At 37.3% G+C, this 14,536-nt stretch overlaps 1 protein-coding gene across 3 annotated transcripts in view; it reads left to right on the top strand.

The window, feature by feature from the left end:
• The window catches only part of LOC124166342 (C2 domain-containing protein 5), an 84,490-nt gene that overhangs the window by 2,400 nt on the left and 67,554 nt on the right, over positions 1 to 14,536 (top strand). For all 3 annotated transcript variants that reach the window (XM_046543827.1, XM_046543817.1, XM_046543810.1), the window contains exons 4-5: positions 7,174 to 7,329; positions 14,192 to 14,408. In XM_046543827.1, coding sequence (XP_046399783.1) covers positions 7,174 to 7,329; positions 14,192 to 14,408 — 373 coding nt within the window. The remainder of the gene's footprint in view (positions 1 to 7,173; positions 7,330 to 14,191; positions 14,409 to 14,536) is intronic.

Below are 14,536 nucleotides of genomic sequence, written 5' to 3'. Positions count from 1 at the left end.
AGTAACAAGATCACAAAATAGCAAGATTGTGCCTGCTCATCCTCAGTCTCCCTCGCTTGTTAACTCCTTCCCTGTCGCTGCTTAAAGGGAAAGAAAATATGCTACTTCCTCTTCAACACCCCTCCTATTTCTAAGCTTTCTTTTGCTGAGTGGTTTACTTATTCTTGTCCCCCTTGCTATCAGCACATGGTGCCATTCTCTTGGGAGTGTCTTTGTCATTCTAATTATTAAAAACATTTTTTTTCTTTCCTTTTCTTGACCTTGTTTAATAGATAATATAGTATTTCTTGGAGTTTAGGTCATTTATAAAATAAGTTTCAGCCAACGTTTCGATTTATTTTTTAAATCATCTTCATGGCTATGTAAGAAAAAGTGTGAACAGTATAAAATACAGAGAATAAAAAGATACACAATATTTATACATAAAAAAGGTACAATCGGGTTTTTTATATAATATAATTTAAAGAAATATGATATGGAATATACAAAAAAAAATTATTTTTGTCAAAATTTTTTGTATGGAATATACAAAAAAAATTTTTTTTGTCAAAATTTTTTGTATATTCCATTCTGTTCTTATATATATATATATGTTTAATACACTTAGAAATGTTCCTCGGCGAGGTAAATAACGTAAAAAACCCTAGGATGGGCAGTATCACAGAACAGACAAGATAAAGATTAAAAACTCACATAAATAACTAAATTTTCGGTGGCATTACCACCTTCCTCGGAGTTAGGTAAAAGACTCACAACTATACTAGTCTTTTACCTAACTCCGAGGGAGGTGGTAATGCCACTGAAAATTTAGTTATTTATGTGAGTTTTTAATCTTTATCTTGTGTGTTCTATGATACTGCCCATTAGGCCGGCCCTTATTTTTCAGAATTGCGAAAAGTTATGTTTTCCTGGTCTCAAAATGATCCAAATGAGGTCTATATTCACGTGTTAAAATTTGGTTACTTTAAAATAACGGCAACCCGTGCCCCAAGGGCCCTAAGTACTAAGGACCCTCAATTGAGTTTTTGGGGGTCGAAAAAGTGCTATACCTTATGTAAAACGTAAAAGTAAAGCCCTTTAGGGCCAATTTTCTGTTTGTTTTGACCTATCTCTAAGCGTTTAGGAGATATCGTCCGTCGTAATGCAATCCCCCCCCAGGGCGCCACCCCGCACCGCGGCACCGCTGAGGTACGGCCCGCACCACTTACTAGAGACTTCCCCTCAACCCCCTCCCCTCCCTCGGCAAAGACTTTGCTCCTGATGTCAAGATCTAGCCTCTGAAGAAATGTGCTTACCTTAGAAAGAATTTAATTGCCATAACAATACTTCCAATCCAAGAGATCAATTTATTTTCACTCTGTCCAAGAATTTCGGTACATTAACCAAAATAAAATACATTTTCATTGTATTTCTAATTCTTCTGACACTGTTAGGAGCGGAGAATCACACCTTTTCCTTTATTCTTGAATATATTGAAATCTATTCCACCAATAACTGCATTTCGTTCTCCTCTTCATTTGCGTAAGAACTTTATTTCTTCAGCCCAAGCACATTTATCTGAGAGATTACCTGCACTTTCCTCCTCGTGCGTCAAAAATTCAATGGTAATGCTCCTTGCAATTTCAAACAAATCATCAAGTTTTGTTACGAAAGATTCTCTTCATCTCTACTGTAGTTCGCGCTATCTCTATGTCGTTGCACGTTCATCCATTCTTTGCGTCATTTTTCTAACTTTTCAATCGCCTTATTTACCGTAATAACAAGAATTCTAGTTTTGTACCTTGGTTGAGACGCATCTCTCACGGCTTTTCTCGCACTAAGTCTTACAAATGTCTAACCCATAAGGTGATAGAGAAAACACACAGTACTTATCTCACTCTAGGTAAATTTGAGCCGAGTATTTCTTCACTTTCTTTTCCAACCAGTTCAATGCCTGGATTTAGTCTTGATTACATGCCTTTCCTTGTTGGTCTATTCTTACAATGAACGTCACGTTCATGATTAAGTATTTATTTCACCACTTTTTTCCTTACATCCTAAAAAACTTCTATTTTGAGCACCTTCTATCCTTTGCACACTATACACAAGAACTATCTCTCCACAGTGATGTACATCCGTGAACTGACTACCTCGTTTCGTCTTCCTTGAATATTTCTATCTACTGTTGGAGCCCTGGAAGCCCTGCTCATTCCCTTCATTCCTTTGTAATTCGTAGACACAATTGTATCACAAGATTATAATATGTATTTTGTACATAAAGAGCAATTTGGAAAAAAGCCTGCTGGAATGGTTCGAGGCCGTATGGCGGCAAAAAATCAAGGTTTAAGGGGTCTGTACCCAGTAGGTACATAGGACGGCGTTGAAGGGTTAAAATTGACATTTATACGCTTTAACAACATTAATCATGACACGAGAGGAACAACCTATTCAATACTGCATCACTAGCATGTAAATCTTGTCATCAGGAGCAAAGTCTTTGCCGAGGGAGGGGAGGGGGTTGAGGTGAAGTCTCTAGAAAGTGGTGCGGGCCGTACCTCAGCGGTGCCGCGGTGCGGGGTGGCGCCCTGGGGGGGATTGCATTACGACGGACGATATCTCCTAAACGCTTGGAGATAGGTCAAAACAAACAGAAAATTGGCCCTAAAGGGCTTTACTTTTACGTTTTACATAAGGTATAGCACTTTTTCGACCCCCAAAAACTCAAATGAGGGTCCTTAGTACTTGGGGCACGGGTTGCCGTTATTTTAAAGTAACCAAATTTTAACACGTGAATATAGACCTCATTTGGATCATTTTGAGACCAGGAAAACATAACTTTTCGCAATTCTGAAAAATAAGGGCCGGCCTACTGCCCATCCTAGGGTTTTTTACGTTACTTTAAATTATATTGTATAAAAAACCTGATTGTACCTTTTTTATGTATAAATATTGTGTATCTTTTTATTCTCAGTATTTTATATTGTTCACACTTTTTCTTGCATAGCCCTGAAGATGATTTAAAAAATAAATCGAAACGTTGGCTGAAACTTATTTTATAAATGACCTAAACTCCATGAAATACTATATTATATTATTAAAAACATACATATTAGTTAATTCATCCATTTATCATGGTTTCAAAACTTTCATTAATGAATTATTGAATAATTCATTAATATTCCTCAGGCTATATCCCATAATAACTACACCACATTATGTCTCGTTTTTTTTTTTGCAAGAATTTCCATAGAGAGCACTCTTCTACTTCAGCTTTTCACTGTAAGCATCTTTACTCCATTAGATAACAGAATTAATAACCTACGCAAGAGTGGAAGGAGAGCGATTTTAAAGGAGAGTAGGAAGGAGCCATAATCTACCAGGGCTAACGAGAGCTTGGATGTCCCTCTGATCAAAAGGCCTGACAATGGTTGCATTCAGGGGTAGTAATTGCTCAGAGTTCCACCACTACAGCTGTGGAATTTCCGTCTTGAGTGTGACCTCTTCACGGCAACTCATTTGGAGCACTTCATTATTTCTTGTAGCGGTCTTTTTGGCTTCTAATTGCCAGAGAACTCATCGCCGATTGCCAGTTAAAATATTGGTTCAAGGAGGCCTATAGTTCAAAAACTCCATCATAACTCAAACTACTTTTGCCTCTCAGAGAGGTTGAGAATATGCTGTGTGGTGGTCTGTTCTCTGTAATGTGTTTGAAATCTATTTCAGTACTACATAGGAAATTGAGTACATAGTGCACTTGTTTGAAAGAAATCTGCAATTTAATGTTGTGCAACCCTTTTTATTCCTGTGCATTTCAGTGTTGCATGACATTCAGGATAAAATTATAAATATTCTTCTTTTATTTGTAATTTTTATTGGGTAATTTTAACATAGAATTTTGGATCCCGTTGTATTTCCATGCCTTTATTTATTTTATGCCATATTTGTAGATTTGAAGATAATGCTGCAGTTGTTTTTTCACAATTGTTGCTGACATTATTGCCTTAAAGGGCAGCTGGAGGTCATTTAATTCTCACCTTTTCAAACATGTGGCAAATTTTCTGAATTTATTTTTCCTTCTCAGTATGTTAATTATATCGTGGTATGAGCCTTAATACATAATTGTGAGCAATGCTGCAACAATTTCTTTGTTTGTTAATGAGTGCTGTGGAAAGATATTGCCCTTTTATTACTGGAGCGCATTCACTTGCAAAAATGTTTCTCTCATAGTATGAAGTATTAAGGAAAGTTTAAATGAGCTATTTTGTATTGTAGGCTTCTTCCACCGACTTTTTTTTTTACTTCTCATTAATTAATGCATCTAAATTGATGGCTTTAGGAGTAGCTTTGGGTAAATGCTGAACATTCATGATGGAGTAATACCAAAAATGAAGATGTGATTTATTGATAAACTTCCCAAGTCATTGTGTTTGTCAGAAGAGACTGGTGTATCCATGCATTCTTAGGTTATCCAAAGTGTTTCATGTCCTTCATTCATTTGGAAGTATTTTGATGTTATTCAACTTTTTCATTGATCCGATTTGTTATCTTATCACAGCTGTATCTATTAAGGAGCCAAAACACTTCCGTGGTAGGTAATGTTCTTTAACAATAAATTTCTCTTTAGTGGCAATAACATGTTTTACCAAGTTGCTTAATGATAGTGATTTCCAGCCACAGGCAGTCCCCAAAGTAGAAAAGAGATGTGTTCTGACATTGAGAGACATATTGCTGAAAAACTCTTTACTCTAGATGTTTTTGAATGATGCGGAGACATGACTGGTAAATTTTTGGTGTGGTATCATTCGGTTCACTGCAAAATCGCGATATTTTAATGTCTATTTTATTTATCAAATTATGCATTAATTATGCTTGAAAATTATATCTTGTAATTTCCTCTCCCGAAAATTACTGTTTCCAGACATTAAAAAATGTTGTCGTATGTAGTAGTTGCTTCTAGTTATCAGATTCTACTGTTTTTTTAATTTAATTCAGTGATTAGCATTTGTTTGAAACTGAATTTCACTCGTCATTAATAAGGTATGAACTTTTAATAAAATGTTTATTATTTATATTTGATTTTTGCATTAACAGGAATTTTAACCTTGAAATTTGCATTTTCAATGTGAAAACTGTGAAGGTCTTCCTGATTTTGTGACAGTAGGCAGCTATTACTTTTATACTGCACAGTTTTGACAATTCTATTTTAGAAGTTTTATTTACAGCTATTAATTGAATTTGATTGAATAAGCGATGTGGACCGTAGTTGAGGGGTCATTGACTTACTGTTACATATAGCATAACTTCTAAAATATTCCTTACATGTACGCAATGACCTTTATGCAAAAAAACGTTGCTGGGTGTTATTGTTTTTACTGTGCAATTGAAGATGAACTAGGCTCATGCCTCTCAGAACGTGAGACTCTGTGGATCGTGATTGCAGTTATGCTCCTTGCATTAGAATGTGTTGGTTTGTCTTGAAAGGTATTACAGTAGTAAACAAAACCATTCTTTCAATTACTAATCATGTATATTTAAACTTGAGTAATCATTGGTAATCTTGAGCCTATAATTGGGCCACATATATTGTGATGATTTCTGTTGAAGTTTTAAAAAAAAATTTCCTGTATGATCGGTAGAATTTACAAAATAGGAAAATGCTTGTTGGTTTTTGTGATGTTGGAAAAAAATTAATCTCCAACTTAAATTATCTGTTTAAGTAATATAAATAGGCCTGTTTGTCTGGTTTATCCATTTCAAACTCGTTAGCTATATTGATGGTTATTATTTATTTAGGGATGGATTTACTTTAGTTATGCCTTACAGAACTTGGGGACTGCCTGAATCAGCTGATAATAGGCATAGTGTCTTGGCCATGCAGCTAATGTTTTATTATCTTGATGAATCTTGTTTGTGGCATTGCAAATTTTTTACAGTGTGTGCTTGAAATAAGCAAACGTTCTTTATTATAAGTAAAATTAAATGTTGCTTTGATAGAAATGCTATTTTTAGCCAGTAATGTCTATACTGCTGAATGAACGTTACTCTAGGTGCAAAAGGCATAAAAATGAGAAATTCTAATGTGCATGTTAAATGTGAAATCGGCATAATTTACTATGATTTGCATGCAAATCATGAAGTGTCGTGTTGTGGAGCAGGGTTTATTTTTCAGTTTTTTTTAAGTATTTTTAACATTATCAAGCCAAGATTTTTTTTCTACGGAAGTATGGGAATTATTATATGAAATTTTGAAAATTTTCGCATTTTTACTAAGTTTTAAATGTACGCACAGAAAAAAATTGAGTAATTTTAATGTGAAAGCTTGAAGTTTTTTTTTTTTTTTTTGGAGGAAGTCAATTGAAGTGTTTTTCTTGTTTTTTGTACAAACTTTAAAATGTTTGCTGAGTGCAACGAAGATTATTTGATGTTTAGCAAAAGATATGGAGGAAATATCAATAAAGAAGAAATCGTTATACTTTTAGAAAATGCATGCCAGCCTCATTGCTGCACTAAAGGGTCTGTATTTGTAAATCTGATTTAATCCATCTAGTTGGTCTAAAAAATATTTCATAAAATTATCGTTTATAAAATTTAATGATTTATAGTAGCAAATTAGATGTGATACCCATCTTCGATTAAAGCCTGTAACATCTGAGGACACCTTTGAGAAATGCTAAAATTGGTGGAATTTATTTATTTATTTGTGCTGGAATTTGGGCAGCTACCCAGTACACAAACGTACATATAACCAATAAAGGGTTCATATATAAAGTGTACTTAAGTATGCATTGCATTGCATTTTAGGATTTAACACCCAAATACATTTTTTTTAATTATTGGCACATAATAGGAAATTAACTGGTCTAATTACTTACATCACATTTATAATCTATAAAAAAATTAAAAAGAAGTGGCACAAATTGGGATCCTTGAGGAATGCCACGCATGACATTAAAATCATGAGATACTTATCATTTTATCTTAGCATTCTGTTTTCTTTCATTCAAATAGCTTTTCAACCTAGATGGAAGATTAATAGCAAAGGCTATGATTAGGAAGAAATCAATTTGATTGGTGTAATTGTGTCTAGTATTGATATCTTGGGCCCCAATTCATTAAAGTTATGTATAAAATATCGTAGTGTTTATTTATCCTGCCTTACTTCAACTTGTTTCTTTTTTTTGTGTTTTTGTGCAGGGAAAGCTGGTGGTGGCTCTGTGATGTCCGGTTGGATACCAGTTTTCGATACTATGCATGGCATTCGTGGAGAGGTTCATGTGGTTGTAAAAGTTGAGCTCTTTTCTGACTTCAATAAATTCCGGCAGTCATCGTGTGGTGTTCAGTTCTTCTGTTGTAAGTAATGATGCGCAAATAGCTTCTAGCCCTATTAGTGAACAAAATAAATAAAATTAAAAAACACCATCGTAATAACTATCAAGTAACTGATGGCATCAAACTTTTTTCCCCCTTTGAGGGTTTTTTCTTGCAGTGGCTGTTTGTGATTGGCCATGAAATCTCTCCCCATATAATGGCCGATTGCTTTTCTATATTTTCAGCAAAGGAAAAAGGGAAGCTTTCTCAAAGATGCAATTAATATTATCCTGGATAAGGACACTTATCAGACACAAAAGCTATTTGAACACTAAATTAAGAACCAGAACTGAGAACTGAAGCTTAGATCCAAACCTACTGTCTGTAAAAAAAAGCAAGATACTCGAGTTTGAGGAGCTCTAGCGTCTAAATGAAGCAATCAATTTCAATGCAATAAAAAGCATACGAAAGATAATTTAGTTCTTCGTTATATCATGTACTTTAAAAATTCTGCGGCTCAATAGTATTTCCTGTACTTAATTTTTTCTCGAAAAAGTACCCGTTTTTTGCGCGTAAAATCAAGGTGCCCAACTTTGAGCGCTTGGCATTCCCGTAGTTTTCGTTCCTATGACTTGCAATTTTTATATAAAGAAGCCACATCTATTACTAGCAGTTTTCCGAAAACAAATTGTTTATACCACAAAAATTAACGGAGTTGTTGTAAACAACGCAAACCTCTGCTAACTTCGAAACCAGTGAGTCAATTGAAAATTGATTGGTACTGTTGTCTTCCGTAGAATGTTAGTAATGTATATACGTAGATCATACACGTTAAATGTCAGCAGTATATTCAATATCTTTTCATATTTATTTTTGTTTTTAGCTCTTGTTGTCGCCTTCTCCCTGCCTGACGGGATTGGCCTAAACAAAGCAACAGAAAAGAGAAAGTCTCTCGAAGTCGTGCGCAGTTGCCACATAGCGCATCGAGACTCACAGTACCCTAGCAGTTACTGAATCATTCGCTGGTTGCTTTAAAACGTTTACCTTTAGGGATGATTCGTCTATTGTTAGTGCAGATTCCCTCGGTGAATCGTGCGTCCAAGAACGGGTTTTTTTGGAGACGGAAGTCCAAATGGTATTGAGTTTAATTTGCTTTTTCCGCTGCGAAGCAGAAAAAAGTATGGACAAAAGATATCCTGTGTATCAAACTGTGTCTGATTGTCTTGGCATCAGCTTGATATCAGTGAGAGGAGTCACGGCTAAACAGAAGGATTGTGAAAAGGAGAACACAAGTGGTGACCTTCCTACGGCACAGAAGAGGGTTCGTCTTTTGGGAAGGCCGAAGATCTTCATCGACGACTTCATGATTGGAGTAATAAGGAGGACAGTGCACGGTTTCTATTTGAGGAATATGTTTCCTACGTTACGCAGAATGATGGATCACCTGCTAGAGAATGTTCCCGATTGCCCACGTTTCTCCCTCCCAAAGTTAAGATCCATTCTGTTAGACATGGGATTTAGGTACAAAAAGTTTTTACCATCCGATAAAATTTACGCTATTATGGCTTAGAATTTACGTCGTAGAAAAGCATTTTGATGAAAGCTAAGCCCAACCTGACCTTAAGTTTACCTGAACGGTGCTACAACGATACTTTCATCGTGCAAGTCGGTCAATTAAAGGAAGCGCGCCCTCTGCTGAGTCGGTGGCAACCACGCGCCTCTTTTCGCCTCCCCCTCCCACGACGGAGCTGCCGGTACGCGCATAGAAACATGTAGATAAATAATAAGTGATATTGACGTTATTATTGATATTTAAGATACATTTCATATGTGCTTGCATTACTAACATTCTACGGAAGACAACAGTACCAATCAATTTTCGATTGACTCACTGGTTTCGAAGTTAGCAGAGGTTTGCGTTGTTTACAACAGCTCCATTAATTTTTGTGGTATAAACAATTTGTTTTCGGAAAACTGCTAGTAATAGATGTGGCTTCTTTATATAAAAATTGCAAGTCATAGAAACGAAAACTACGGGAATGCCAAGCGCTCAAAGTTGGGCACCTTGATTTTACGCGCAAAAAACGGGTACTTTTTCGAGAAAAAATTAAGTACAGGAAATACTATTGAGCTGCAGAATTTTTAAAGTACACGATATAACGTAGAACTAAATTATCTTTCGTATGCTTTTTATTGCATTGAAATCGATTGCTTCATTTAGACGCTAGAGCTCCTCAAACTCGAGTATCTTGCTTTTTTTTTACAGACAGTAATTAACTTTGTGAAAAAGTAGTTGATTCTTCTGCACAAGTAGTCCAAATATTTGGCTTGTATGTATCTTCATCTATGCAATTTTTTCTGTTAGTGACACAATTTGTGTGTATCATACCTTCAGATGAAGCAGGCATTTGAAGATTTGATCATGTCCTCAAATTTGATCAAATCCATCTATTCAAGAATTGATCAAATCCAAGGATTTGAGATTTGTCTCATCATCAATCTTAATGTCAACTTGATATGAACTTGGTATAAAATGTATGATACTTTCATTGCGTTAAAAAAATTTATTGTTTCTATCTCTTTGAATTTTTGCCAAGATTTCATATAGAATCGTGAGAATACATTTTTTCTCAATCATCATGTTGACTTTTTACTATTTCTGTGGGAAAGGCAGGGTTCCCACTCAACCGTGAAAACCTTAAAACCGTGAATTAGCCGTGAATTTCGTCTACCGTGAAAAAACCTGGAAAAAGCCGTGAATTTCGTCCTAAAACCTTAAAAATCTTTCAATCTTGATAATAATACCTTCCCATAAATTTTCAACTTCGTTCGTAACGAGCGCACTTCTATTTATTGTGGCGAGCATCGTCGCATGGGTCAGAAAAGCGTGGGAACGAATGTTGCCTGAAGAAAAAAAATCTTTACCCAGCGCAGGCCTTTTCTCTCCCCCCTCCTGAAATATGACACCACTTCTCATCAGCTTGTTTACTTTCCTCGACTGGCTTGGTTTCCCCTCCCTCGGTCACTCCTTAGTCCCCCTTCCACCCAATTAGGCTTCCCACTGGCTGCAGTGACTACTTTCGAAACTAAATCTAGATGGCATTTGTGTCGAAAAATGTGAACGTTTATTCAACACCCTCAAACCTGTGATTGGAAGACCGCTAACCTGGACAACCTGCTATGCCCTGTGGACACTACGCTCCTTGCGTTTGAACCGGGCGACAGCGAGCTTTCGGCGCGACGTTACTAATTCTCGCACGTTGCGGCCTGAAAACGAGAGAAGATTTCCGCTTATGGCAACACAGCATTACACGATTTTCGCATGCGTCGACCTGGGACTTGCCAGTTTTACGTCGCAACCGGAAAGTTTGTTTGGAAATATTTGAGGAGTGATAAAGTAAAGTGAAAGTGAAAATAACATGTTTCAGCAGGTATTTATTATGTCTTTATATATTTCAAACCAAGTGAATTATAATGTACGTATTTGCTCCTATCTAAGACAAGGTTTTTTTTCCTCCTAACTCCTGCAGAAAAGAGGGTTCGTCTTACAATCGAATGCAAAATTCTCGACGTCAATCGGGTTGCATAATTTTCATCGGAAAATATTATGGATATCTGAGGTTGCCACCTAATATATATAGCTATACAACGAAAAATCAACGTCAAAAATACCTGAACAGTAATTTAGCTTATTTAATTTTGTGTTTAAGTGAAAAACTATTGCCATTTTAGGCAGCAGGTAAAGCGTGCGTGCCAATCAATCGCCGGGTGCACTTCTGCTGTGTCCGCGAGATCGCCTGCTTTACCCTGGGTTCGGCTCCATTCAAGTTAGAGCTTGATCAACTTACAAAATTTTTGTGTGATTGATTACAATTTACCTAAATTTTAACCAGAGGCGGATCCAGGATTTCTTTCTGGGGAGTGGGGAGCACAAGCAGAGCCGTATCCAGGATTTTGTTCTGGGGGGGCACAAGGATACCTCATGATACAAAACGAGCGCAATGATAATGTGACCGTATTCAAAATCTTGCATATTTTTTAAGTGTCTGGGGAGTGTGTGCCCCCGTGCCCCTCCCTAGATCCGCCTTGGATTGTAACGTTAAAGCCTCAATGCTGTCGCGATATAAACGGCTACAAAGTCGTTCCATTTTTCCCAGAGCAACGGTATGAAGGGAAAATGATTTGCCTCTGATTAGAGAGATCGATTCAGTTTTGGTTCCAGAGTATTACGATAGCAGAGAAAAGAAGTCATTACACTGCCGCTTCCAAAAGAAAAGTTATACGGTGGAACCTCGATCTATCGTTCCTGCATTGATCGTTCGCCGTTTCTGGTCCCAAATAAAGTTCCTTATAGACAATATAATTTTTTCCCGCATCTATCGTTCCCCGAAGTATTGTTTCTCGCATTGATCGTTTGAAGATTGCGGTTCCGACGCATAATTTTCCCGCATCCATCGTTAGACGAAAATGAGACGAAATAAATACAATGTGTCATTTAAGGCTAATAACGAATAGCACATAGTTGGAATCTTCCCCAAGAGATGGAACTACCATTGGGAGAAGCTCAGTGCCGTGGGAAAGTAACATTAGCGCATTTCCCAAGATTCGTTATCCCCCTCCATTCAGCATTCGCCTCCCCCCGTCTGACGCTTTCCTCTTCTTCAAAATAAAAAAAAGGTCCCAGCTCGCGCAGGGATTGTATTACGAAGACCTTAGCTTCGAAAAAAATATCGAGTTACACGAGAACAATAGAAACGTGTTTCGCGCTCCCCCCTCTTCTCACCCACTGACCTTTTTCAGCCTAACTCCTTCAAAGTTCCCAGTTCCTGGAGGTCAACTGCTGCATGAGTCACCTATTAGCCCAAAAGGTATCTAACAATGATATTCAGCAATTGCTATTATGCTTTTATTAGATTGAAATGTTAGTAATTTGCACGTAATTAAAAAACGAGACCAAACGCGACGTATTTCAAGCAAGGAAATAGATGGAAAAATACGATGGTGATTTTTGGCGAAACGTTATATCCTCGTAGGTGAGCTTCTCGGAGTTAATTCGGCATTTTGTCCCGGAAACATGATATCTGGTTGCTATCAGTTATCAATTTACGAGCTATACTATAAGTCTCACTTGTCAGAGTTACTGACGAAGGGCTAATCCGAATTTATCTGCTCATCTGGCGCTAAGATAGTTAGAAAAGAATGGGTATCTTTAGGGTAAAAAATTTCATGGCGCAGTCATATGGTCATGCTTCGCCTTCTGCAGTATGCTCTGCGTACCCCCGTACGCGATAGCATCAGTTCCGAACTTCACCACGTACGAGTGGTTCCCTACTTTCCAGGGTGGCTGGACTTCGAACCACCGAGTGTTTTCCATGTGGGTTTAATAAAGTGAGGTTTCATTTTCACTGGTTTAATTTTATTCGTCTTCGCACCTTGGCCCCTTCGAAGAAACTATTGAGAACTTTAAGAGATGGACTGAAAATAATTGAACACGAAGAAAAGAATCCAGGCTAGATGCGCGTGAATATTGCAGAGCGCCTTGGGTTGTCCGCTTGCACATGACGGTAGGGGTGGGGGTAGAGTGAGCTACCTGGAGAAAACAAGTGGAGATATGAAGGCGAAGATCCAGATGAGCGTGCCACTGACGATTAACGCAATATTGTTCACGCTTAACACACTACCTCAGTTATATTAAAAATATATTCATTAGACAGGAATAATTCAAGTAGTAGACAAATTTTTGGCGTTCGTCATCCATCTCACAACCAGTCACTTTGCCAGTGAATGCGGTTGATTTAGGCACAACATGCACATTGCTCTCGTGAATACGTGTACTGGAAATGGTGTTTAATGGATAAGAATTTTTACATCAGACTGAAATCCATAATAGCAGTGTAAATGCCGAGTGGAGATCAAACATTTTTTTAGTGAGGTGGCATTTTCCTTCAGAATTTTGAAAGAGATATGGGTCGAATTAACAATATGACCTATGTGTCTTGATAAAGTACTACTATTCCTGTTATTATCTAAAATATTGTTTGAAACCTTTATTGAATATCTTAATTACTCGCCAAAATCCTGCGTTTCCTGGGACATAGGCAACCTAGCAAAAAATAAGGCATTGATCGTATTTCCGCATTCATTTTATAATCGTATCGTTTTTAGGAAAAAATTTTTTTCCCCTAGTGGAGTTCCAAAAAAGGAGGGTAGTCTTAGAATCGTGTTCGTCTTAGATTTGTGCTTATACGGTGTATGAAATTGTTTTTCGATTTATTATGTTCTATAAACAATTTTCATAAAATATTTCCCGTTAAATAAGAGGGAATCAATTTATTATATTCTATAAACAATTTAAATAAAATATTTTCCGTTAAATAAGAATGATTGGAGTGGGGGAAATTCGGTTACTGTGCAGTAATAACAACGTGCGCAAAAAACAATCTCTCGGCGAGGAATTAAAAAAGGACCTCGGGTGTCCGGACGGAAGAAGGTCCGAAGGGTATTCGGCGTCCCGGCAAGAGCGCGGTTGTGCTGGTCCTTTAGTCGGTCCTGAATTTTGCAAACGATAGATCACGTCATAACAGATATCACTTTTCATTGCGGCGTTAACATTCACAGCGTTTGCCGCGTACGTTAATTTTCTGTTGATATACGGCCAGTGATTTTCTTATTGCTGGCTTATTAACGGACCGTGAATTTAGCGAAATTGTGACCGTGAAAACCTGAAAAGAACCGTGAAAACGTGAAAAATAACCGTGAAAACCTGGAAAAAGCCGTGAATTTCATTATTCAGGTAGAGTGGGAACCCTGGAAAGGTTTTTACAAGTGGTGAAAGCAATTTTTTTCACCCTTATTTATTTTTTCTATTAATGCTATATTGAAGTTAATTTTCCTTTCTTCTCAGCGGGCTCCATCCCTGAGGGCCACGTGGTGTCAAGGCTTCAAGGACTTGTTGGTGAGCTAGTTGTTGAAGGAGATCCAGAGCACCAATGGATAGACAAAATAAGAACCCCTCGGGCTTCCAATGAAGCTAGACAAGCACTCTTCTTCAAACTTTCTGGTGAACTACGTCGCCGCATTGGGCTCAAGGCTATTGAGCTTGGAGCTAATGCTGTGCTCGGGTAAGTTGTGTATTTTTGAAGCATTTAGTTGACAGTTGTGCTATAGAGAGAGCTGAGGGGTTCTGTGGGAAATTCAGCACTCTTCATATGAGTATTCTGCTGGAAGTTGACTTCACCTACAGTTAAAA

This window comes from Ischnura elegans, chromosome 1 (genome assembly GCF_921293095.1).
Source record: "Ischnura elegans chromosome 1, ioIscEleg1.1, whole genome shotgun sequence".
In the NCBI taxonomy this organism is placed as follows: Eukaryota; Metazoa; Arthropoda; class Insecta; order Odonata; family Coenagrionidae; genus Ischnura; species Ischnura elegans.
Note: the sequence above shows the minus strand (reverse complement) of the source record. Positions and strands in the feature narration are given on the sequence as shown.